Here is a 25,366-nt window from a genome sequence, read left to right on the forward strand (position 1 = left end):
AGCCCCACCTAAGAGCTGTTGGGAGAAGGAGGAGGAATGAAGCTAGGCTTTGCTACCATGACTCAGTTCTTCCCTCAGCCTCGTCTCAAGATGTATTTTTGTATTTTCAGACCCTGTATTCCCACCCTCAAAGGCCTCCTTTCTGTACTTACGTGGGCCTAAATGAGAGCAGTGAAAAGGGCACAGAGGAAATTCTGGGAAACAGAGTTTAGGGTTTACTCAGGAGAGCAGAACTCTCAGTTTACAACAAGAACAGCGCACTCTGAAGCTGCCCACAAGAAGAAACATTTAACCCCTTTAACAGTGACTAACCCCTTCGACATGGTTAGAGAGGGTGGCAGTGGAGCCAACATCCCCTCCTCCGGTCATCATACCCATTGTTCTGGTGCCTGCGATTCCAGACCAGGCAGGAACTACCACCCTGGGCTAAGGCAGGTGCCAGAGAAGTGGGGTGGGGTAGCAAAAAAGAGAAGGATGTGGGTGGAGAACCTGAGGGGAGAAACAGAAGGAAGAGAATGGAGTTTTAAAAACAGACAAGACGGGCTAGAGTTGTGGCTCAGTGGTAGAGCGCTTCCTTAGTATGTGTGAGGCACTGGGTTTGATTCTCAGCACCGCATATAAATAAATGAATAAAATAAAGACCTATCAACATCTTAAAAAATAATTTAAAAAAATACAGGACAGCCAGGAATAATGGTACATACCTCCCTGTGATATGCTGTCTCAAAATTAAAATAAATTAATTTTTTTAAAAAAGGGGGCTGGAAGTATAGGTCAGTGGTAGAGCCCCCTGGGCTCAATCCCAGGATGGTAAGTAAAAGTAAGTAAATAAATAAATAAGCAGAGCTGTGGGTACAACTTGTGGGTACAGCATAGGGGTAGAGTACTTGCCAAGCATGCACAAGGCCTTGGGTTCAATCCCCATATTAAAAAAAAAAAAAGTAAAAAGACAAAAATAAAATGAGAAACAACATGACAACTTAAAGTTTAAGTAAAGCTGAATTCTAAAACTTGACATTAGATAATAAAATGCAATCTTGTGCCCCAATCTGTCCATGTTCAGAGCCCATGAAGTGAAGGGAGGGACAGAAGGAAGATAGGGTATAACTCAAGAGTCAAGCAGGCCATAGTAACACATGCCTGTAATCCTAGCTATTCAGGAGGCTAAGACAGGAGGACCACAAGTTCGAGGCCAGCCTTCCTTGGCAACTTAGCAATGCCCCATCTCAAAATAAAAAATAAAATAAAAAAGGGTGGGGGAACAGCCCGGTGGAAGAGTGTCCCTGGGTTCAATCCCAGTACTGTGCAAAAAAAAAAAAAAAAAAAAGTTGAGAAGGCTTGCTGTTTCCTTACTTTGGAGTCAGGAAGGGTATAAACAGCTTATGCCAGCAACCTAGCAATGTCTTTTAATGATGTCATGAAGCATCCCTAGAAGGTTCTGGATCTAGGAGACTGCTATATGGTGATCTCTCTTATTTCTACTCAAGGTTTCTGCTGAGGACAAGAGGTTTCCAGGCTCTTTGGAAACCTGGCTCTTTGTTTTTTAAATTTTTATGAATGTATATATGTATGTATGTATGTATGTATTTTTTCAGTACTGAGAATCAAACCCAGGGAATGCTTTATCACTAAGCTACATCTCCAGCCCTTTTCATTTTTTATTTTGAGACAGGGTTTCATTAAGTTGCTGAGGTTGGCCTCGATATTGAGATACTCCTGCTTCAGCATCCTGAGTTGCTAGGATTACACGCTCGTGCCACCATGCACAGCATTGTTTGTTTGTTCCCATTCTAGTTTCTGAGGTAATGTGGAACCTTAGTGGCTATCAGCATCTCACGTACATTGTGGTCTCTGTTCCTAGAGGTCTGTGTCAGCAGAACACTGGGCACTCAGGACTCAGTTCAGGGTTGGCACCTGGTCAACACAGGATGGCAGGATGAGTGAAGAGATAAGTGACTTAGCCATCTGCTCCATGCCATACACTGGAGCTCAGTCCTGGATACAATGCATACGTACTAGGAGACAGACAAACCAAGACACATCGGGTATGAAGAAAGGTGACCTTGTATGATAGGAATACTGACAGGAAGGGGAGCCTGGAGACACAAGCTGGCAGAGATGGTTGGACCAGGTTACCATTAATCATTCCATCTGATGAAGAATGTCAGCTCTTATTTCAGTGGGGACAGAGGGGACAAGTGTGGGAGGCCATGAGTAAATCTGAAGAGGTCACAATGTGGGAAATACAATAGCCTGGCAGTGCCTAGAGGAATTCAAGGGCTTGGCAGTGACAGAGCCTATGAGGGCAGTTCTGTCCAGGTGGAGATAAACAATGATGGGGCTGGGGAGATAGCTCAGTTGGTAGAGTGCTTGCCTTGCAAGAACAAGGCCCTGGGTTCGATCCCCAGCACCGCAAAAATAAATAAATAAATAAAATAAATAAATAAACAATGAGAAGAAGAGAGGGAGGGGACAGCAGGCACACCAATGATGTGTCCCTTTCTGTTGGCAAGCCCTTGAGGGCTGGGAGTGAAAAGAGGCAGTGATCAAAGGTGGCTTGGATTTGGGCTGATGAGCTGCTGGAAGTGGTCAGAGAAAGGGCTTTCTGTAGGAAGGGCTAAATGCAGCAGCATGGGAGGATGGTGTCTGCTTTTGCCACCACAGGAAGGTCCTGCTCTCTGGGGAGTGTATCTCCAAGGCAGCAGCAACAGAAGAATGCCTAGAGGACAAGACTCCAGCTAACTTCTGTCACCTAGAGAGCATTAGTATATGCCACAGCCTTTGCGCCTCATTTTATCTTCATCATCCCAATATTGAGTCATTTTAAAGCCGAACAGGAGGGCATATACCTGTAAACTCAGCTACACAGAAGGCTGAGACAGGATAATTGCAAATTTGAGGGAAACTTAGCAAGACTATCTCAAAATGAAAAAATTTTAAGAAGAGTTTGCCTGGGCTGGGGAGATAGCTCAGTCGGTAGAGTGCTTGCCTTGCAAGCACAAGGCCCTGGGTTCGATCCCCAGCACCACAGGGGAAAAAAAAAAAAAAAAAAGAGTTTGCCTAAATTCAATTCCCAGTACTGTTAAAAAAAAAAAAAAAAAAGTAATTTTAAGAAGTGGGAGCTGAGTGGTGGCCCATGCCTGTAATCTCAGAGGTCAGGAAGCTGAAGCAAGAGGATTGCAAGTTCAAGGACAGCCTTGGCAACTTATCTGAGATCCTGTCTCAAAATAAAAAATAAAAAGAGCTGGGGATTTAGCTCAGTGGTTAAGTGCACCTGAGTTCAATCCTCAGTATGGGGAAAAAAACAAAACAAAACAGAAACAAAAACTGGAGAAGGAAAAGGAGAAGGAAGAGAAGAAAGAAGAAAGGAAGAGGAGGTGAAGGAGGAAAGAAAGAAGGAAAGGAAGGGAAGGAAGGAAGGAAGGGAGGGAAGGAGGGAATCTAGCTATTTATAGCCATTTGGGAGGCTGAAACAGGAGGATCACTTGAGCCCAGGAGTTTGGTAGCAACATAACCCATCTCTTTAAAAAAAAAAAAAAAAAAAAAAAAAAAAAAAGCGGGGAAGAATAAGAGGGAAGTTGGGGAAGAGCTAAGATGGGAATGTAAATGTCAACCCTGGCCTCAGGCACTCATATTACTGCAGGGCAGGGCAATCAGAACTACATGGTGGTAACCCAACTTACTGCCCCTTACATACCCCTTGACCCCAAGAGAATAGATGGTCAGGCTGCAGCCTAGAGATCACACCCTGGAAAGCCACCTCCAACCAGCCCTTTATTCCCTTACTAGTGGCAGAGTGGGTTTCCTCTCCCACAAACATTGCTACCTTGCTCAGCAGCACTCACTCTCCTGAACAAGACCCTGTAAAAGTCTCTGCCCAAACCCACCTATTCCTGGGGTAGTCACCTGGGCTCACCCACAGCTCAGAGCCTGCCCAAGCAGAGGAGGGTGACAATTCAGGCTGCTGAAAGCAATAGCAGAGCTGCTGATGGCATGACTCTGCCATCAATCCTCCAAGAGCCTCTTCATGCATCCTGCCTCTAGGAATAGAACTCTTGACAAAAGCAATGACATCAGGCCAAGGATGTCACATTTCATGTCAAGTGAAGTACAGCAGCTTTGTGTGAGAAGACCCTAACAGACCTCCAGTATGAGTCTACAAGTGGTGACTCACTTTCTGTGTCACTCCTTTGGAAACAGCTCCTCCAGGCTCCTGGGGCCTCCTGTGACAGGAAGCTCACCTCTAAAAGTGGTTCTGTATATCTTCAGACTGCTCTCAACCATACACAGGTCTTCCTCACATCTGGCAACATGTGTCTTAGCCACTTACAATGTACCCTTCTCCACTTCAGCACCTTTGGGCAATGAATGAAAACTCAGATTTCTGTTCTCAAAGTTATCTCTTTTTGCATTCCCTCCTTTCCAAAGGTCCTGTATTTGCACTAATTAGTGAAGAGCACATGCTGTCCTGACTTCTGCCTATGGGCACAGGCAGCTCTGGCCAGCATCCCCCTAAGCACATTGCCAGCCGAGTCTCTAAATTGTCCTAGAGACCAGTCCCAAGAACAAGGTCACCCTACTGATGAGCAGCCCCCTTTGCCTGCCAGCAATCACATTTGAGACCTTTTCTAGGGCATCATCAACAACTGGTGTTTTCCTTAAGAGAAGGCAGAACAAAGAAACCCCTCTCTCACACACACAACCAGTTATCACTTATAAATATTCCAGTTCAACCCAGCAAATACTCAAACAGGTACCTGTCATGTGCTAAGCCTGGACAGTGGAGAGCATATGTTACTGATGTGCATACTATCCTAAAGGCCTCATAGGGAGGAGAGGTATGTCCACAGACCACAGAAAGCATTGAAACCAAGACCCCAGCACATACAAAGGCAGATGATTCAGGGCAAACAGGCTGCAGTGGGGCAAAGGTCAAGAACCCTGAAGCCAAGCTGACTAGAATTAAATCCTGCCATGTTCTAGCTGTGAGACCATAAGCAAGTTATTAACCTTACTAGTTCCAGTTTCCTCATCTGTAAAATGGGGGGATCATAGCATAGAGATTGCTAGAAGATTAGAAATGTTGGATGCAGCACACCCAGTTCCATGGCTAGTGCTCAGTAGGCACAACATAAATTGCAGGGATCATCATTATTCCTAAATGAAGCAATCTTTGAATTGGACCTTTTAGAGTTAAGCAAATTTCTAAGGATGACACTGGTAGCAAATAGAAAAATGTGACCAGAAGCTCACTGTAAGGCACGAGTGCAACAAATGTATTGGACCTGTGATATGTGCAAGTAGGATACAGCTTGGACCTCAGATTTGAGCTGGAGTAACTGAAATGTCAGGATCATAGGGTCCCACCATCATTGGGCCCCACCAGGAATGTCAAGGTGGAACCCTGTATCTTCTCTGGGTCACAGACAGCATCCTGGAATCCTCTCCAAATCCACCCTCACAAGCTGATGGTTCTGCCCCTCACTTCCTCCTCTTCCTTTTTTTGGGGGGTGGGGGTACTAGGGATTATATCCAGGAACACTTTACCACTGAGCTACATCCCTAATCCTTTTTTTTATTCTGAGGCAGGATCTTGCTAAGTTGCTGAAGCTGGTCTCAAACTTGCGATCCTTCTGCCTCAGTTTCCCAAGTTGCTGGGATTACAGGCATGCACTACCATGCCCAGCTACTCCTTCTTTTCTTTTTAAAACTTTTTTAGCTGTCAACAGACCTTTATTTATTTGTATTTATTTACATGCAGTGCTGAGAATGGAACCCAGTGCCTCATACTTGCTAGGCAAGTGCTCTGCCACTGAGCCACAATCCCATCCCTACTCCTTCTTTTTTAACCATGTGAAATACACTCCATGGAATTCCTGATCTGCCCCCAAATTCCCAGAAGCAAGGCTGGGATCATCCCAACAGCCTCCAGTGAGGCATCCTGCTTGTCTTTCACACTTTTTTCTGTATTCTTCCTTCACTGTCAAGAACCCAGGACTCCTCCTAGCACTACAGGGTTCCCAACAAGAAGCACCAGGCATGCCACCCAGCTTTTTCCACTTCTGTTCTAATACCCCCAAATAATCTCTAGCTTACTCTGAAGCTCAATCAGTAATGTCCCCTTATCTGAGCCCACCTCCTGCAGGAAGTCTTCTATTCAAGTTCATGAGCCTGACAGGAGCTGCCAGACACACCCTACAGGGAACAAGTACATAAGGCAGGGCCTGGTGTACGGAAGAAACCAACGTAAGGGGGCAGGAGATAGGAAAAGTGCCCTAAAAAGGTCCCAAGTACTATAGGACCTATTCCCTGGTGAAGAAATGCAACCTTCCATGCCTTGCTGAACTCAGTGGGAAGTTCTTCATTTAACTAGCAACCTCCCCTCAACAACCAGACAGTTTTCTCTGGCAGGGCCCTACTTACTTAGATGGACTTCATGAGGGCAAATGCCTACCACACAGATGACTGGAGTGAGGGAACAGGGTCCAGTTACTTGACCTGGGTCCCACAGTCCATGTTGCAGACTATGCAGATCCAGTAGCTCTACGCCAAGCCTGTGCTAGCACGTGCCTGTCAATGAGGCTTGTCCTATGGCTGTTTCTCATTCTAGTTCTCTCTCCCCAGACAACCTCTAGAACAGGCCTTCATGTCTCTTGCATTTTCCCTAGGTGTGTGACCAGAAGGACAAAAAGATAGACTGGTTTCCAGTTCAGAGAACCTGATTTATTAATGAGGCCACCTCCCACAAGAAATACCCACAGAAATCCCTTCTAACCCAGGGCTTTCCACAGAGAGCGGTAGAATCTGTTGGTGGGGTCAGTTAAGCTCCTGGTGGCAGACACGTGCTACCAGGACCTGCCAGGGATTTGATTCACTAGAAAATGATGCTTTTAGCTCCAGGTAAATGGTAGTGGGAGCAAAGACTGGGAAGTGCACCAACCACCTCACACTGGGAGTCCAAGAGTCATGCCCCATTCCTCCAGAAGAATAGGAAGCAGAATCTTAGGACCCAGTCTTTTGGCTCTAGCAAGAGCAGGAAGCCTGAGTTCATTCACTACCCCATTCATCATTCCTTCACCCTCATATAATCAGTAGCCAGTTAGCATGACTGTGCAAGTTCCAGTTAGATAAAATGCCTGATCAACAACTGCCAGAATCAGGAATTCTTAGAGAAAACCTACAGAATTTTCATGACCATCTTTCCTCTGTCAGCAACTCTTGGGAAACATTCCTTCTCTCTCTCCCTCCCTCCCCTAGCTAAGATTGGTGCCCCTTTGTCAGGTGGACCCTCCACAGCCTAGCACCATGCCAAGTTCCAGGGACCAGAGCTTCCAGAACACAACCAGCCTCTCAACCTTTAGGCACTCAAGGACCTATATTAAAATTTCAGTTTCACTACAACCTCAGGTGGTTCTCCAGGGCTTCCTACCAGACAATTGAACTTCATGAGTTCCCCTACAGTATCTTCTGTCTGACTCCAGGTCCAGATGAACCTGCCTCTCAGAACATTACCCGCAAGCCTGTTTCCTCCTCTCTCCCTCCTGTACTTTTATGCAGCCTCCAAAGCCCATGTTCCACCCGCTCCACAGTTGTTCCTTTTCTTTCTCTTGCTATATTAAGGATCGAACCCAGGGGCATTTTAGCACTAAGCTACATCCCTAGTCCCATTTTTGGTACCAATGATTGAACCCAGAGATGTTTGACTGAGCCACATTCCCAGTCCCTTTTATTTATTTTTTTTATTTTATTTTAAGACAGGGTCTTACTAAATGGCTGAGGGCCTCACTAAATTTCTGAGGTTGGCTTTGAACTTGTAATCCCCCTGCCTCAGCCTCCCAAGCCACTGGGATTACAGGTATGTGCTACCATGCCTGACCACTCCTGTGGAAAGTACCAAGTGATCTATCCCTTCACTCCAGAGCCCATGGGTCACAGTTGTTAGTGTAAACAGTCACTATTGGCCTCACTGCCACCTAACCCTCTTTTAGAATTATGTGAACAGATGCCCTCCCGTGTGCCTGCACCATAGCTGTCATGAAAAGGGAGACCTTCCCTCCTAACTTGTACCACCTGTGAGACTTGTGACCTGGAGATCTCCCTACCTCTAAAGGGGACTAAGCCCACAACCACATCTAGAAGCTGACAGGGAAGGTGATGCAGGATCTCAAACATTAAAGGTAGTGACATGGGGCTATTGGGTAATTCCTGCATGAAACACTGTTCTAGGCTAGCTATTGGAAGCAAGCGAGAGGGCCTGGCCTAAACCTCTGGGAGGAAAGCTGGACTGCAGAAAGAAGCTGCTCCCAAAGCTCCTTCCCTTCCATATAGGTTACATATAAGGCACAGACAGCACCTTGGCAGGCCCAGGCCTGAAGGAAACACTCAGTGGGGAGTAGCCTTGGCAGTGTCCTTAGGGTCCAGTTGATGCATAAAAGATCACCTTCACAAAAGCCATCACACATTCTTTTCCTCATGGTCTCCCTAAGCACACCATTGTCTAAAAGGTGCTTGCAGTTCCCTGCAGTCCACCTACACAATCAGGATCTTTCTAAGGACCCACCAGCTCTGACTTTGTCTGTACCTCTCTTTGGCAACCAGCAGTACTGAAATCTGACATATTTTTGCAGGTATGAGAACTACCAATGGATCCAAAAATACAAACTGATGGACTGCTGGTGAATATGGCACACAGGTTAATGTTTGCTGGCATAGAGGTACTTCTTAAAAATGTGAACTAGATTCCAAAATCTTAAACTCCAGATTATCTGGTTTAACTTTCAAGAATGAGACATGGATACATTGGGCCCTCTTTGTTTCCTGGCAAGACAGGACAGACAGAAGCAAATGTTCCCTACGATTCAGGACATGTTCATTCTAACTTGCCTGGAGCCTCGTGGAGCTCATGGCCATCACTTTATTCTTACAGGATTGGGCAACTCTGATGGTGGCCCTGTCCCTTGTAGGCTTAGCCCACTTCTGAGTTCACAGGCAGCTGCCATGCACTGTCACAGCTTCCCACTGCCAGGGGCTGCAATCTCTCTGCTTGTCTGAGGATGTTCTCCAGCACTAACTGGCATTCAGGCCAACCCAGAAGCACCAGAGATTTAATGCCCCCAAAGAAATTCTCAACCAATAAAGTACAAAATCAGTGCATTAAAAACAAAAATCAAACAAAAAAACTTAGTGCCTTTAGTATTTTTTTTTTTTTTTCTTTCTTTTTTTTTTTTTTTGGTGGTACTGGAGATTGAACTCAGGGGTGCTGTACCACTAAGCTATATCCCCAGCCCTTTATTTATTTATTTTAAATATTTGTTTAGTTGTCAATGGATGTAATAACTTTATTAATCTTTAAAAATTTTTTTTAAATTATTTAGTTGTAGATGGACACAATACCTTTATTTTATTTATTTTTATGTGGTGCTGAGGATCAAACCCAGTGCCTCATGCATACTAGGCAAGTGCTATACCACTGAGCCAAAACCACAGCCCTATTATTTATTTATCTTTATGTGGTGCTGAGGATTAAACCCAGGGCCTCGCACATGCTAGGCAAGCACTCTACCACTGAGCTACAACCCCAGCCCTTTATTTATTTTTAAAAATTAATTTATTCTTTTTTTTTTTTTTTTTTTTTGTGGTACCAGAGATTAAACTCAGGGCTGCTTTACCAATGAACTACATCCCCAGCCCTTTTCTTTTAAAAACAGGGTCTTGCTACGTTGTCAAGGCTGTCCTGAAACTTTTGATTTCCCTTGTCTCAGGCTCCAGAATCACTGGGACTACAGCTGTGTGCCACTACACCTGGCTCAGAAGAACAATTCTGAAACATGCTCTACAAGATTATTTATGAGGTCCCTAATGAGACTGAGTTCCAGTGGCCCACAATGGCAGCCCATTTCTTACTATACCCATTATTGGTTTTCTCCCTTTCCTGCCTTAGTTACCCCATTCCTTCACTTGTGGTAAATGGAATCACCTTCCACATAAATTATCTGCTCACAAGTCTTCGCTTCCAGGCTCACTTTGGGGAACCCAAACTAAGACATTCTGCTAGTCTCACTATTATATTTACATTACTTGCATGGCTCTCATGAACATGGGTCCTCAGACTGAGAAGGTTATATCCCTCACCAAACGGCCTCCCCAACATCCCTGGGATGGGGGCAAAACAGACTCACCTCCCCCAAGTAACTGTACTTGCCCCTGAGGATCTGCCGGTACAGCCGGGTGCGGTTGTCATCTTCAAAGGGCATGGTACCACTGAGCAGGATGTAGGCAATGACACCCAGTGCCCACATGTCCACGGAGTTGGTGTATGGCTTGCGGACAAGGACCTCAGGAGCAATGTATTCAGGCGTGCCGCAGGTGGTCTTCATCAGGCAGTCATCACCCTTCTTGCGGGCACTGGCTAGGCCAAAGTCAGTGATGATGATCTTGGAGTCAGTGCCTGGATGGTAGTAGAGCAAATTCTCAGGCTTGAGGTCTCGGTGTGTGATGCCTAGGGCATGCAGATATCGAACACCATCCAGCACCATCTGCAGCACCCTTGTAGCATCCCGCTCAGTGAAGGAACCCTTGGCAATGATGCGGTCGAACAGTTCACCACCAGTGGCCAGCTCCATTACCATGTACACACGCTCCTGTGTCTCAAACACCTCCACCAGCTGGATGATGTTGGCATGGCGCACCCGGCGCAGCACTCGCAGTTCAGATTCACATACCTCCCGCCCCTCTCGATACTTGGTCTCTATCATCTTGATGGCATATGGTTGCCGGGTTGCCCGGTGCTCCACACGTACCACTCGGCTAAAGCTGCCTCGGCCAATCAGGGCTTTGATGTCGTACTTAGCGGTCACGCGTGGGTCAAACTTGGCCCTGTACTTTGCCACTCTGGCCCTACGTGGTGGTTCTGAGGGAGGCTCTGTGTGGCCAGTAGTGGGGGCACCAGAACAGGTGTTTGCATACTGACTAGCAGCTGGGAACCCAGCTTTGAAAGGGCCAACATTGTCCTCCTCTGTGATGAAATGTTTGTATACATCATTCTTTGTGCCACTGAAGGGCTCCACCTTCTTGACCAGATCCAGCTGGACATCCTTGGGTGGCTCAGGAAGAACCTTGCTTGTCCCACAGCCCATCACGGACACGGGGGCATCCTCTCCAGCGAGGCTGGCAGGACCTGCTCTGCAGGCAGTGCCCCGTCTACACCTATGCAGACAGAAGAGAGGGAAAATCAGTATTATAAGAGACATCTCTGAAGGGCCACTGCCATCCTCTACCTGCTCATCCTTGATACATGTGGTTCAATTAAGACTGAAAACCTAAGCTGGGCACAGTGGCACACACCTGTAATCCCAGCAACTCTGGGGACTGAGGCAGGAGGACTGAAAGTTCACGGCTAACCTTAGCAACTTAGCAAAACCCTCTCTCAAAATAAAAATAAAAAGGGATGGAGATGTGACTCAGTGGTAAAGCACCCCTGGGTTAAATACCCAAAATAAAAGCAAAAACAAACAAACAAACAAAAGACTGAAAGCCTGACTCTAATATATTTCCCTGGAAGGGAGGATGGTTTTGGTCCCTGAACACTTGGAGTCCAAGGCTCAATGCAGTGTCTAGATGAGATGAAAGACTGAAGGCCTTGACTTATGTCTCCCTGGGTCTTAGTCTCATGCTGCTCTTTAAGCCTGACAGGGGGCTGGGGTATGCAACAGGATCAGCCGTCATGGCCCCCAACCTCTACTCTGCCTGGGTCCTTTCTTGTTGAAGTCCCATATTTCTTAAATGTTAAAATCACTCCTCTTATTATTCTGACTCATCTTTTCTAAAACGGGGGTGTGGAGTGTTGGAGTTCTCCTCTAACACCATCACTCATCAGAGCTCAGAAAGCTGTTTCTTCAAGGCCTCCCTCCTGGACAGTGTTCCCAGCTCTCCAGGCCTCCTGCAGGGGTTGGTCCCCCTGCAACAAACAACAACAAACCACTACCCTAGGCCTCTGCCCTAGCCTCACTCTTTCCTGGATGATTTCCACAGTTTTGCTAATGCACAAACTTTTTGGCAATTGAATACTCTGTCCCAGGGTCTCTTACTTCCCCAGCTTACCACATGGCTGAAATCCCACATAAGGCCCAGAGCTGATTAGAATCCATCCCAGTGAGCCTGGGACCACAAACCTCAGCACAGTACCACCAGGTAGTTGCAAAGCTAGTCTGGCTGCACACACATAAATCCAGCAACTTGGAAAGTTGAGGTAGTAGGATCACAAGTTTGAGGCTAGCCTTGCTAATTTAGCAAGACCTTGTTTCAAAAAATAAAAAGGGCTGGGGATATAGCTCAGTGATAAAGCATCCCTGAGTTTAGTCTCTAGTACCACCCCCCCCCCCCAAAAAAAAAGGGTGGGAGAGAAAGGGCCTTGATCTCAGAAAGAACATCAGGGCATTGATCCAGATGTGATTCCAGCAATAGGTCAGGGTACCAGGCTTCCTTGGTAAAAATAATGAAGTTAATGTTTTCCAGAAGTCTCCACCCTTCTACCTAGACTGCCCTTCTCTAGGTCTATCGGAGGGCCCCATGGTTTGAAGAGAGCAAAATATTTCCTAATTATGACATACACAATTGGGAGTGAAATGGTCAATTCATATCGAACATTTATTGAACATCTATAAAATGTTAGGGATACAGAAGTGAATAAGACAAAATACAAGGTAGGCTACATTTTAACACACACACACACACATACCCCCCCAAAAAAAGCTAAGTAAGACATGGTCAATAGACTTAATAGTCTAAGTGAAGAGAAAGCAGAAGAATAGATAATTTCAAAGGAGCATGGGATTAAGTTTAAGAAACAACAGTAGACACAGAGAGTAATACAGGGATTAGGGAAGTCTTCTAGAAGGAGGTAACCCCCCACTCCGAATTTGGAAGCAAAATGAGTCAAGTAAGCACAGGTGGGAATAGTGACTTAGGCAGAGAAAACATACTCCAAGGCCCAGAATCCCAGAATAAGCCTGGTAATAAGCCTTGGTAGTAGGACAAAGCCAAGGCTGGGGACTGAAGATTTTGGAAGCAGGAACTAAATTATGAAGGGCATCATGAGTTCTGGTGAGGACTGGACTGCCCTGAGAAGTAATGGAGAGGTACAAGAAAAGAGAGATGATCTGCAAGACATATGAGGTTGGACTAGAGGGTCAAAGTGGACTAAATGGTCAATGAGAGTGTATCCTAAGTTGCGATGTGAACCTACGTGAGACCTCTAAGGCATTCTGGTAAGAGCTGTGTGTTTCTACTTCCTTTCTACACTGCGCCCCTAAAAGGGGGTAGAATTGGGAGCAGCACCAAAGACAGGCTGGAGATGATCTAAGGAGTAGGACGCAAGACTAAGGGCAGCACTCCAGTTCTTTGCTTGGTGCCTGGGCAAAGGGTCAGGAGTCCAGCAGGAGGCACAGTTTAGGAAGCAGTCAGAAGAGTTCAGTTTTGGCTGTGCTGCAGTGCATGTGGAATGTCCACGTGACACTTACTACAGGTCACTGGACATAGAATCTGATGCCTCAAAAGAGCTGGTCAGAGCACTTGGGGTCAAGAATAATAGCTACATCTCCTCACCCCCTTGTGAAACTGATAAAATGATTCCACCCAAGGCAGCAGAGTAAGCGCCATGCAGGTTCTACTGTGGCACTTTGAGGGACACAGAGAACCCCTGAAAGTCAATCAAAGGGCCTGAATTCCAGGTGGTGAGACTTGTACTGGCCAATATGGTCAACTCTTTCAGGGAACAAGTCATCACTGAAACATACCCAAAACTTTGATGACAAATCCACAGAATAAAAAGGAAAAATTTGGAGACCACAGATTAAGGGTCCTGGTCCCACCCCCAGTATTGAGGACTGAACCCAGGGCATTGTGTATGCTAGGCAAGCGCTCTACCATTAAGCTACATTCTCGGCTATCTATCTATCTATCTATCTATTTATTGGTACCAGGAATTAAACTTAGGGGTGCTTAACCACTGACCCACATTCCTAGCCCTTTTTAATATTTTATTTAGAGATAGGGTTTTGCTGAGTTGCTAAGTGCCTTGCTAATCTGCTGGGCTGGCTTTGAACTTGTGATCCTTCTGCCTCAGCCTCCCAAGTTGCTGGGATTACAGGAGTACACCACTGCATCCGGCTAGCCCTTTATTTTCTATTTTATTTAAAAAAATTTTTTTTTTTTAATTTTTATGGGGCTGGAGTTATGGCTCAGTGGTAGAGAGTACTTGCCTAGCATGTGAGGCACTGGGTTCGATTCTCAGCACCGCATATAAATAAATGAAAATAAAGGTCCATCGACAACTAAAAAAATACTAAAAAAAAAAAAAAGAATAAAAAGAAATTTTGTAGTTGTGTATGGACAACATGCCTTTATTTTATTTATTTTTATGCGGTGCTAAGGATAGAACCCAGTGTCTCACACATGCTAAGCAAGCGTTCTGCCACTGAGCTACAGCCCCAGCCCTCAGCCCTCAGCCCTTAGTCCTTTATTTTGAGACAGGGTCCTGCTAGGTTGCCCTGGCTGGCCCCCAACTTGGGATCCTCCTGCCTCAGCTTCTCAAAAAACTGGATTATAGGCATGATGTACCACACCTAGCTAAGGGTTCAGGTTTTAATCACTGTCTCAATACAATTCAGAATGAAGTTTTATCTTTCCTCACATAAAAGGGAACTATTCCTTCATCAACACAAGCACTTCAGAATTTGTGGCAGTTCTTACCCAAATGCCTTGGATTTCCCACATGGATTCACATGGCAACTTAGGACACAACGTTTAAACAAGGCATTTAGAAAGAGGTTCTTTTTCATCTGGAAGGGGTGGCACACACCTGTAATTCCAGCAGCTCAGGAGTCTGAGGCAGGAGGATCTCAAGTTCAAAGTCAGTCTCAGCAAAAGTCGAGGTGCTAAGCAACTCAGTGAGATCCTGTTTTTAAATAAAATGCAAAACAGGGCTGGGAATGTGGCTCAGTGGTCAAGTGCCCTTGAGTTCAATGCCCCCACCAAAAAAAAGACCGAGGATGTGGTTCAGTGGTTAAGACAGACAGACAGACAGACAGACATAAAAAGCAAAAGATTTCTTTTCACAGAGGCCAAAGATTAGAAAAATGGACTTTGGAATTTTGCATACTCATCTCTTCCTTCAAGAAAATACAAGATCCAAACACAGTAAAAGCTGGAAGCTCAGAAAAGGGTCAGCCCTTGTGCCAATATTCCTGAGGCAGAACAAAGGCCCCTGATCCTTAAGACCACTCAGTAAGCAATATTGACCACCATGGAGAAAGAAGACAAACTGCATGGGCGACCAGCACAGCCAGTCAGCTGTCACTTCTTTCTGGTTAGGAAGCAAAGCCCTAGATTCACAAATAAATAGCTATCTTCAGGCAAACACACTGACTCTTTTGGTTTAAATGTGCACACCTAGTCTGGTCCTGGTAAGAACTAAAGTTTATTAAAGAAAAGTCATGACTTCACTTTAAACAAACAAAGCCTACACAGGGACCTAAAATCAGCAGTAAGAGAGTCACATTCATTCCAATTAGAAATGCTTCAAAAGTGGGCTAGTGCTGACACTCCACTGTCGCAACCATAGACTGAAAATAGAGGAGAAAGTGCTAGCTTGGAGGGCTAAGGGACATATGTAATAGCCTTCAGGGGATCATAGCTGCTCTACACTCCAATCACATTAGTCAACTTCTCTTGCCTTACAGGTTAAGTGAAAAGGCAGACATGGGCACAAAGGTGGCTGGTAAGACCCCTGGGAAAGAAGCAAAGCCTTTTCCTCCTCCCAGCTCTCTTGTGTATGTGACCAAGGTAGATGTAGGGGTGGGCAGAATGATTAAAGAAGCCTCCACAAGAAACCTTCTAGGAGGATCACCAGTTTGGTTGTTTATTTGTTTGTTTGTTTGTTTTGTTTTGTTTTTGGTGCTGGGGATTGAACCCAGGGCCTTGTGCATGTGAGGCAAGCTCTAACACTGAGCTATATCCCCAGCCCCACCAGTTATAATAAGTCACCAACCCTACGACATCTTGCAGAAAGTACCTGACTCTAGAGTCTGCTCTATAACTTCAACTACCAGACTGATGCAAAGTACTCCTTCTCCCGCCACCCCTAGGGGCACTTAATCATTGAGACACATCCCCAGTGCCCCCCTCCTTTTTTTTTTTGGTATGGGGATTGAACTCAGGGGCACTCAACTGCTGAAACACATCCCCAGCCCTATTTTGTATTTTATTTAGAGACAGGGTCTCACTGAGTTGCTTAGTACCTGGCCATTGCTAAGGCTAGCTTTGAACTTGCAATCCTATCTCAGTCTCCCCACCGCTGTGATTACAGGTGTGTGCCACCATACAGAGCTCCCAGTCATTTTTTATATTTTATTTAGAGACAGGGTCTCACAAGTTGCTTAGGACCTCACTAAGTTGTTGACGCTGGCTTTGAACTTGTGGTCCCGTTGCCTCAGCCTCCTGTGCCACTGGGATTATAGGCGTGAGCTACCACGCCCAGCGCAAAGTACTCCTTAAGGAAGACAAGCATGCTGGACAGTGTGGAAATGGCAATGAGCACTCAGCACTACTGTCCTCACTGACACTCTATGGAAATAACAGGCTAAGAGAAGTGAGGAGACTTGTCCAAAGCCACTCAGAGAATGTGGCCAAGCATGGCCCAAGTCTCCTCATTCCCCAGCCAGCTCCTTTGGCCACACAGAAAAGACTCTACAAGTGTCTGGGGCCCAGCAGAGCTCAGTCTCACTAGATCAAGGCTTTAATTCCCCTCCCATCCCCACCACTGAGGTGGTGAGTCACACCTCTACTGAGCATTTTTTTCTGAAGAACCATTCCAACCTCCACTCCAACAACAATGTGGGCCATGCTGCTTGAGGCTCTATTGCTAACCACCTTTGATCACTTTGCTATGAGGCAAAAATTCCAGAAACTCAGAAATTTTCAAGGGGCAATAAGACGCCTGACCAGTGGTTAATCTAAAGACATACTCTTTGGGTGTCGAAGTAATTGTTTGCAACAACAAATGAAACCTGTTTGGGTTTTACAGATTACCTGAACACTAAAGTAAGTTTGTCCATATTCTTCCAGAAGACTGGGGGTCCAGGATGGATTGTGAAATAATTTCCTGGCCACAGAGACTAGAGGACTATAGGTACCTGTCCCTCTCTAATACCAGCTCTCAAGATTTTTCTCCACAGCAAAACTTCACAACCTTTTGCTTACAAAGATCTCTATATTCTGCTCCTGTGTTTTAGAAGACTGTCCACCAAAATGAAGTAGGTCGAAATCGCTCAGTAATCCCAGAAAAAGGACCTGCTAACCAGCACTTCTAATCATCATAAGGTAATCAGAAATACAAGGAAAACCGTCACTTTAGATAAAATCCCCTGAACAAGGACTTAAGGCGGAACTATACGATTTTGTTTTCTACAACAGAAAAACCGACCCAGCAATTCCATTTCCAAAATAATACTACAAAACCACTTCCATAAGCATTCAAAGATACATAACAAAGTTTATGGCAACATTCTTTATCATGATGGAAAATTGGGGGCTTAAGCTATACTCAGTGATAGAGCGCTTTCCTAGCATGTACGAGGCCCTGGAGTCACTCTCCAGGAGAGCAAAAAATTAAAAGTAATTTTAAATGAAAAATTGAAAATAATCCAAATATCCATCAATATGATTTAAAAGGGGAGAGGAATAACTCATATTCCTTGCAGAATAGAGTGGGACAGCATGAGATTCCATTAAACTACTCAGAATGTCATGCAAAAAAATGAACTACTCAAGATACATTCATATAATGGATTTTTTTCAGCTTCTGAAAAGAAAGGAGTAAACTGGGGTCTGGATATGGTTCAGTGGTAGCATGCTTGCCTTGCACAAGTGAGGCCCTGGGTTCAATCCCCAGTTCCGCAAAAATAAAAAAAATAAAAAAATAAAAAAGAATGAGAGATAAATCTATATGGATAAGGAAAAAAATACCAATCAATGCACAATTTTGTTAAGTAGCTATGTGCCAGGATTCATATCTGTCATGAATTGTGCATTGTTCAATAGTTTTTTGTTTATTTATTTTTTTGCTGGGGAAAGAATCAAGGGCCTCGAATATGTTAGACAAGCACTCTACCCTGGAGCTAGGCCCCCAGTCCTTTTTAAAATTAATAAATTTATTATTTTATTTATTTTTATGTGGTACTGAGGATTGAACTCAGTGCTTCACACATGCTAGGCAAGCGCTTTACCGCTGAACTACAACCCCAGCCCCTTTTATTTTTTGAGACAGGGTTTCACAAAATTGCCCAGGCTGGCTTCAAACTTGCCATCCTTCTGCCTCACTTGCCAAAGTATCTAAAATTATAGATATGTATCACACTTCACAGTTAGTTAAATAGTTTTAAAACGGTATGTAAAGCATATATCCAATGAGGGATTTTAAGAAGTTATAGATATATTCATGGAAAAAAAAAATAACCTGAAAAGATAGAAGAAAAATTGTTTACAGCGACTGCCTCAGGGGGTGTGCAACTGTGAAGGGGAGAATGAAAAGAAGAAAATATGAGAATTTTTACTTCTCACCTGGCATACTTCTGTGCTGTTGCTATATTTTAAAACCACCACATACTAAACTTTAAGTTATTCTGCACTAGGTGTGGTGGCACATGCCTGTAATCTCAGAAACTTGAGAGGCCAAAATGGGAGGATTGCAAATTCAAGGCCAGTCAGAGCAATTTAGCAAGACTATGTCTCAAAAATTGAATTAAAAAGGACTGGGGGTTTAGCTCAGTGGTTTTCCAGTACTGAAAAAAAAAGGTATTTCACTAGCTATTACAGAAATGTGTATACTCAAAAATGCATAAGAAAAAAAGAGGCAAATATACCAAATTATATAGTACTTGTATCTAAAGACATTTGTTTATTATTCACTCCTATGTTTCAATTTTTAACAATATTATTTCATAATAACAATTGTTATGACTCTATATTTTTTGCTGTACTGGAGACTGAACCCAGAGCCTCATGCATGCTAGATAAGTGCTCTACCACTGACCTACATCTCCAGCCCAAGACTCCTTTTGAAAAAAAAAAAATTTTTTTTTTGAAACTGGAGTCAATGCCAGGCTGGTACTGAGTTATGGGGCTCACATGATACTTCTGCCTTAGTCTTCCAAGTAGCTGGGACTATAGGAGAATACCATCTCACCCATTTATGACTCCTTTTTAGAAAACAGTAACTTGGGCCCACATTTTTCAAGGACTCCAGCTGAACCCACTGCTCTACATAGTAACAGTTGGTAGGCAGAGACCCTCATCTTAGGGCCAAGAGAGAAATGTTCAGAAGTTTGCTGTGTTCTCCTTTTCTCATAACCCCTAACTCTATCTAAGACATCCCACCATTAGATATATAGTCCCTGGCCAGACGTGGTGGCACATGCCTGTAATCCCAGCTACTCAGGAGGCTGAGACAGGAGGATTACAAATTCAAAGCCAGCCTCAGCAACTTAACAAGGCCCAAAGTAACTTAGTGAGACCCTGACTCAAAATAAAAAATGAAAAGGACTTAGGAAGGCTGGCATTGCGGTTCAGTGGTAGAGTGCTTGCCTAGCACATTTGAGGCAATGGGTTTGATCCTCAGCACCACATAAGGATAAATAAATAAATGTATTGTGCCCATCTGCAACTAAAAAATTAAAAAAAAAAAAGGACTAGGGATGTGGCTCAGTTGTTAAGTGCTCTTGGGTTCAATCCCTAGTACCAAAAAAGATATACAGACCCTGGCAATGTATTTGCAGTTATCCTTTCAAACTCACATCACTCAACTCACAAATATTTACTGAGCTACTGCTATGGACCCAGAACTCTGTTCAAGTCTGTGACAGACAAAAAGAATGAACTATAGTCTCTGCTCTCAAGGAATTTATAGCCCAGATAGTTCCACACGAAGAGTCCCTTGACCTATTTACTCTTATGATACCCTCAAAGCCACTTTAAGTCTGACAGCCTGGAAGGGGTCCCTGTGAGATAATTTTCTCCTAGGAAATGAAAACATTATGTTTCTCTATCTTAGCATCACATCAGACACCATGGCAACAGAAGGCTCTACCAAGAATTAGCTCAGTGACAACCTAGCCAACACAAACCAGCTTAATACTTGCTGAGATTCCTGGAAAGAAAGTAAGTTCAAATAAATGACTCTCTCCAGCTTTCAATAAGCAGAATTGCTTACCTTCTTCCAGGACTGTGTATCTCAGATTTTTTCCATGGGCCATGATATACACAGAGAACAATACTGTTATTATAACACCCTAGGTCAGTGGAAACAGCTATTCTCAGCTGTCCTGAAGCTTAAGGGTCAATGCTTTGGCATACCTATAGCCATTAATATCATCATATAGTTGGGAAGCTCTGAAAAGGACCAAAATTGCTCATGTAATGTGCTCACAATTAGTTGGGTACAGTAGTACATATCCGTAATCCCAGCTACTCGGGAGGCTAATGCAAGAGAATCACAAGTTTGAGGCTAGTTTAGGAAATTTAGCAGGACCCTGTCTCAAAACAAAATAAGAAAGACTGAAGATGTATCTCAGTGGTAGAGCACTTGCCTAGCATGTGCAAAGTCCTGGGTTCAACTCCTATACCCTTCCACACACACAAATGCAATTCAGATTCTAAAATCTGCAGGGGCATTCCATTCTAGGTACCAAGTAAATCTAAGGAAAGATGAATCTGTAGTTCAGTGTCAGAGATAAACAGGCTTCCTAAAGGTTGCACTTCTCTAGCTCATTTATATAACTTAAGCCCAGAACTGCAATTAGACTTAGACAATGTGTTTATTCAGCAAGTCCACCCTCTAGTGAATTAGCATCCCATATTTCTTCTAGGGGAATAGCGAACTGTATCCATCCTGATGAGTGTTGTCAGCTTTCTGTGATGAGCAGAAATGACCTTAATGAAATCACCTAACACAAAGCAGCTTCCTACAAGCAGCTCAGTCTGAAGAGCAAAACAGGCTTATGAAGATGAGATTTTCTGGGGCTAGGGGGTGTATCTCAGTGGTAGTGCATGTATTTGTCTAGAAAACAAGGCCTTGGGTTTGATCCTCTGCACTGAAAAAAAAAAAAAAAAAAAAAAAAAAAAGAGGGTGGCGGGGAAGAGATTTTCTTTTTCTTTTTCTTTTTTTTCCTCCTGGTTCTGGGGATTGAACCCAGAAGTGCTTTGCCACTGAGTCACATGCCCAATCTTTTTTTTTTTTTTTTTTCCAAACAAGTTTTCATTAAATTGCTTAGAGCCTCACTAAGTTGCTTAGAGAGACTGGCCAGTTGATTCTCCTGCCTCGGCCTCCTGATTTGCTGGGACTAGAGAGATTTTGACAAGGGACACTAGTGAAGTAATGGTCATTAGTAATAAGAGTGGCTTCAGGTTTCAATTTGGCTAAGGATCTCATCCACACTATCTCAACCCTCTCTGCAAACCACATGAAGTAGGCAGTGATTATTCCTATTTTGGAACTAGGAATCTTAGGATCCAAAGAACCTTAAAATCTCATAAAAGCCAGAAATTGAATTCAGGTCTTTCTGACTCTAAAGTTCCTGTTTCTAACCACCAAAATATACTGTCTCTCTGAGGTATGGGCAATGAGACACAACAGAGTCCACAATGCATAGCTAGCCCATCCCATTAGACAAAAGACAAGTTTCTTGCAGGGCATAGTGGTGCATGCCTATAATCTCAGTGGCTCGGGAAGCTGAGACAAGAGGATTGAGAGTTCAAAAGCCAGACTCAGCAACAGTGAGGTGCTAAGCAACTCAGTGAGACCTACCTCTAAATAAACATACAAACTAGGGCTGGGGATTTGGCTCAGTGGTTGAGTGCCCAAGTTAAATCTCTGGTACAAAAAAAAGAGAGACAAGTTTCTTGAGGCAATGATACAGATCTTCAATCAGAAATCACAGTAAATTCACTTTTTTGTTTTTGTTTTTTTAATCAGAATTTTAGAGTAAGGGATAGCTGGTAGTATAGCTTTATGGTAGAACACAAGCACTGGATTCAAACTCCAGAGCGCCCCACCTAAAAAAATTACAAGTAACACTCTTAGGAAGGGAGAGGGTAAGAGCTGGGGAGTGATATGGGACAAATTATATTATTATGTGTATGTACGTACGAACATGTAACAACAAATACCATCAATACATACAGCTATAATGCACCAATAGGGAAAAAATGCAGATATAGTATTTTTTTAGTTGTAGATGGACACAATGCCTTTATTTATTTATTTATTTTTATGTGGTGCTAAGGATTGAACCCAGTGCCCACACATGCTAGGCAAGTGCTCTACCACTGAGCCACAAACCCAGCCCAAGAGAGTAAAACTCTTGAATTTGAATTTTGGAAAACTAGCCCAGGGTCTGGGGATGTGGTTCAGTGGCAGAGCACCTTCTGGCATGTGCAAGGTCCTCAGTTTGATCCCAAGCATTGTAAAACAAAACAAAAAAAGAAAGAAAAGAAAAACAGGCCAGGATCAGTGGCTCAATGCCTGTAATCCCAGCAACTCAGGAGAATTACAGTTCAAGGCTAGCTTCAGCAAATTAGTGAGGTCCTGAACAACTTAATGAGATCCTGTCTAAAAATAAAAATAAGGGATGGGGATGTGGTAAAGTGCCCCTAGGAGGTTCAATCCCTGGTACCAAAACAAAGCACCCAGAAAGAAAGAAAAGAAAAAAACTACCCAAAGAAATTTTGGATCTTCAAGGCTGAAGAAGTTGAGAAGTCACCACACCTACACACATAGGTGTTTGCAGTAGTCATCTCAGATCTGGCCCTGGCCCTGACAGGTGCTCAATAATATAGCTGCATTTGAATCCAATAAATTAGTAACCTATCCCAATAGATTCAGCAGATGCCATTGCTAATGGAGCTCCTACTTTATGCCAGGTACAAAGCCAGACAGATGCAGACAGAAGTAAGACCATATGTGACACAACATGATATACTCAACAGTAGCAGCATGGCAAAAGGGAGTCAATGATTGGTTACATGTGAAGAAGGTTTCCCAAGGAAATGACAACTCAGATGGACTTTAAAAGATACATGTACTTTTCCCATATTGGTGGGTGGGGCAGAGTGGGAAGGAAGAGTATTACATCAGAGGAATCTGCATATCTAAATGGTAAGGGTATGAAACCAGAGGTAACACACCTCCACGACAATACATTATGAAAACGGAGTGAAGTGCCCAGGTGTTGACTGTAGGATTAGGTCTCTCTTGATTATGAAGAGCCCTGAATGCCTCAAACTAAGAAGTGTGGCTTGTATACCTACAATCACAAAGGAGCTGGTTATAGAAAGTTAAAGACTTTAGATTTTCAAGTGGGAATTATCACTTCCGCAGTTTCACAGAGGAGGACTGGCACGGGGGAGGTGGGGAAGGGCAGAGGGCTGGCTTTCCCCTTGCAGGCATGACAAGTTTGCTGTGCAGTCAACCCAGATGGACTCTGGCCTGCTTTTTTCCAGTCAGTACAAGGAAGTGATCAGTTGACCCGCCGGACCCTGGCGTTCAGTGGCAAAGTAAGGGTGTGGAGTAGGAGGCGGACACTACAAAGCAGTGAGGCCCATCAAGTCAGGTCAATCTGACCCACACCGTACGCGACACGGCTGAATCGCAGTAAAGGCGGCTGACCACGTCCTCCGGGCCCACTAGAGTGGGCTACCCAGCACTGCAGCACGTTTCAAGTCCAGGCCAGATTTAGACACCGGGGACCCCCGAGCTGCCATCACTCGGCCTGCTCCTGGCTCGGTAGGCCCCAGAGCACACGGGCCGAAGAATCCGGGCTATGCAGGGACAGGCCCCGGTGTCACAGGAAACGATCGCAGCTGCAGCTCGTCAGCCCCTCCCGCCCGTCAGGCCTTCGCCCTGAGCCAGGCCGCCTCACCTCCCGCGGGCGGCGAGCTCTTCGGCGTCTCGGCGGCTCTGCGGACCGTCTCCCGGCCGCGGCCACGGCCGCCGCCGCCGCCGCCGCCTCCATCCTCCGGCGTCAGCGTGGTAGCGTCATCACAGCGCGCGCCTGACGCCAAAACAAACCCCCGCCGCCTACGGGGTGGGACCCGGACCAACTCTCCATAGGCCGGGCTACGCGGCTGGCCGCGCTCCCAGCGCGCTGTTTGCCTAGCAACGCCTTCTGGGCGGGGACTGTCCCTCTCCTGCGGCGGGACGGTGGGGGCATCTATTTGTTGCTCCAAGAAGTTAGACCGTGGGCTGTTTGTCCTCAGGACCTCTGTTAGAAAAAACGAGGGACCGCAGGAAGTACGGAGTTTCAAGTTTCTGACTGGGGAAAAGTCTTTGAAGAGCGAGGTTGGGGACGTAAAGGGTTTTAACGAAGATATCTGAAACTCTCTGGATCTCCGCAAAAGACTTAACTTAAATTTCAATAACAAATAATTTTACTTATTTCCGTACTGGGGATTAAACCCAAGGGCTCGACCACTGAGCTACATTCCTTTTTTTTATTACATTACATTACATTCTCTTTATTTATTTTATTTATTTATTTATTTGTTGTTTTTTTTATTTATTTATTTGTTTATTGGTTTGTTTGCTTTTATGGTGCTGGAAATCGAATTTAGGGCATCGAACCTAGATGTGGTTGCTTGTAATCTCAGCCACCTGGGAGGCTGAGGCAGGTGGGAGGCCAGCCTGGGCAGTTCAATGAGACCCTGTCTCAAAATTAAATAAAAAAGGTTTACTGACCAGAAACCATGGCGCAGGTCTATAATCTCAGTGACTCGGAGACTGAGGCAGGAGGATTGTAAATTTGAGGCCAGCCTTTGCAGTTTAACGAGGGCTGTCTCAAAAAGGGCTGGGATGTAGCTCAACAATGAAGCGTCCCTGAGTTCAATCCCCAGCACCAAACAAAAAACCTTAAAAATTGTATCTTATCATCTTTGCAGTGGCCCATGCCTGTAATCCCAGCAACTCCAAAGGCTAAGGCAGGAGGACGACAAATTTGAGGTCAGCCTGGGCAACATAACTAGGCCCTGTCTCAAAATGAAAAATAAAAAAAGGGCTGGAGAGGTAGCTCAGTGATAGAACACCCCTCAGTTCAATCTCTCACACACGTTTCTAAAAAAGTGGAAGGATCAAGGGCATGGACTTTGGTACCAAACAAACCTGGGATCAAAATCCTATATCTGATATTCCCAAAGCTGTGTTTTTAGGTAGAGCATCTCCCCTCAAGTTTCTTTTTATCTATTTTTACGGTAATGGAGACTGAACCCAGAGTGTTCTACCACTGAGCTACACATCCCCAGCCTTTTTAATTTAGTTTTGAGA

The 25,366-nt window shown here is 44.6% G+C and overlaps 1 protein-coding gene across 2 annotated transcripts in view; it reads right to left on the reverse strand.

Annotated features, from left to right (window-relative positions):
- The window catches only part of PSKH1 (protein serine kinase H1), a 30,141-nt gene extending 6,022 nt beyond the window's left edge, over positions 1-24,119 (reverse strand). Inside the window, exons 1-3 of one of the 2 annotated variants that reach the window (XM_079116914.1) lie at positions 23,970-24,032; positions 14,858-14,953; positions 10,179-11,205 (exon numbers count right to left, since the gene is read on the reverse strand). In XM_079116914.1, the coding sequence (XP_078973040.1) occupies positions 10,179-11,135 (957 nt within the window). In that variant the 5' untranslated portion in view covers positions 11,136-11,205; positions 14,858-14,953; positions 23,970-24,032. Of the gene's footprint in view, positions 1-10,178; positions 11,206-14,857; positions 14,954-23,969 lie in introns of both variants that reach the window. The other variant, XM_079116913.1, reaches the window with a different exon arrangement.
- Between the last annotated feature and the right edge of the window lie 1,247 nt (positions 24,120-25,366).

This window comes from Sciurus vulgaris (genome assembly GCF_902686455.1).
Source record: "Sciurus vulgaris genome assembly, chromosome: 17".
NCBI classification, from domain to species: Eukaryota; Metazoa; Chordata; class Mammalia; order Rodentia; family Sciuridae; genus Sciurus; species Sciurus vulgaris.